We start from the raw sequence: 977 nt of genomic DNA on the forward strand, positions 1-977 counted from the left end.
GATGGAAACAGCACGGTTCTTGCGGTTGTTGTCGGCCGACTCCTCTGAGACGAAAGAGCCGACGAGCATGACAGCGAGCGTCACGGCAGCGCCAGCGAGAGTGCGGAACTTCTCAGGGATGGCGTTGTAGATGACGAGGGCGCTGTGTTGCCATACGAACTTGATCGGCCGGGAGATGTAAGAGCTGGAGACGTAGAAGAAGAGGAGGCGCAGTGAGATGCAGAGCCAGACAAGGAACGGAATGACCCAGTTCTTGTCGTTGCGATGCTTAATGAGCGAAGCGATCCACCAGCCTGTGAAGAGGCAGAAGATGAAGAGGTGGAAACCCCACTTATAGCGGCGGTAGAGGGTCTTGAACCGGGACGGCTTGTTCTCTTCCTCGTCGTTGGATGCTACGACACCTGTCTTCTCGCCATCGTAATCAGGGGGTCCGCTGAGCTTGTCTCCCTTCTCAATATCGTGGGGTTCGACGGCATGCTCGTGAAGGTGGCTCTGGTGCGGAACAGTTGTCTCTCCAGTCTGTGTATAGGTCACATTGTCGTCGTGACCCTTGGCATCGACACGAGCGCTGTGGTGCAGATGCTGATGCTGGTGCTGGTTGTGGATTTCCAGCGCCGGATCCGAGCTGCGACGGGGTGGCGTGCTGCCGGCGGTGGCGGTGGTTTGGCTGACCTCGGTGACTTGGGAAGCCATGGCTGAAGAATATGCTTCTTTGGAGCGCACCGACAAAGAGGGGGACGATGGGGAAAAGTAGGGCTGGAAGAAGCGATGAGCTACTTGACAACCAGTTCTTTCAATGGTCTACCAACGAGGAGACCGTGGGCCACACAGTTGAAGGCGCCCTGGCGTACTTGGGGGAGGTTGACGTCGAGGAACTCGAGAAGCAGCTGCACGAGATGAGACCCTTCCAAGAAAAACCTCTGGAGGGGAAGCCCTCTTTAAAAAGCCCCAGTGCGACGATCAAGAAATCCGAAAGT

General features: G+C 56.6%; 1 protein-coding gene across 1 annotated transcript; it reads right to left on the bottom strand.

Moving 5' to 3' along the window:
* Window positions 1-15: 15 nt before the first annotated feature.
* Window positions 16-693, bottom strand: CORC01_09716 (NupC family nucleoside transporter; the record flags this gene model as incomplete). Its single annotated transcript, XM_022621345.1, has 1 exon — window positions 16-693. A coding segment is annotated over one exon (678 nt), but the record flags the coding sequence as incomplete, so codon positions are not given.
* Window positions 694-977: the final 284 nt, after the last annotated feature.

This window comes from Colletotrichum orchidophilum, assembly GCF_001831195.1.
Source record: "Colletotrichum orchidophilum strain IMI 309357 chromosome Unknown Scaffold_90.1, whole genome shotgun sequence".
Lineage (NCBI taxonomy): Eukaryota > Fungi > Ascomycota > Sordariomycetes > Glomerellales > Glomerellaceae > Colletotrichum > Colletotrichum orchidophilum.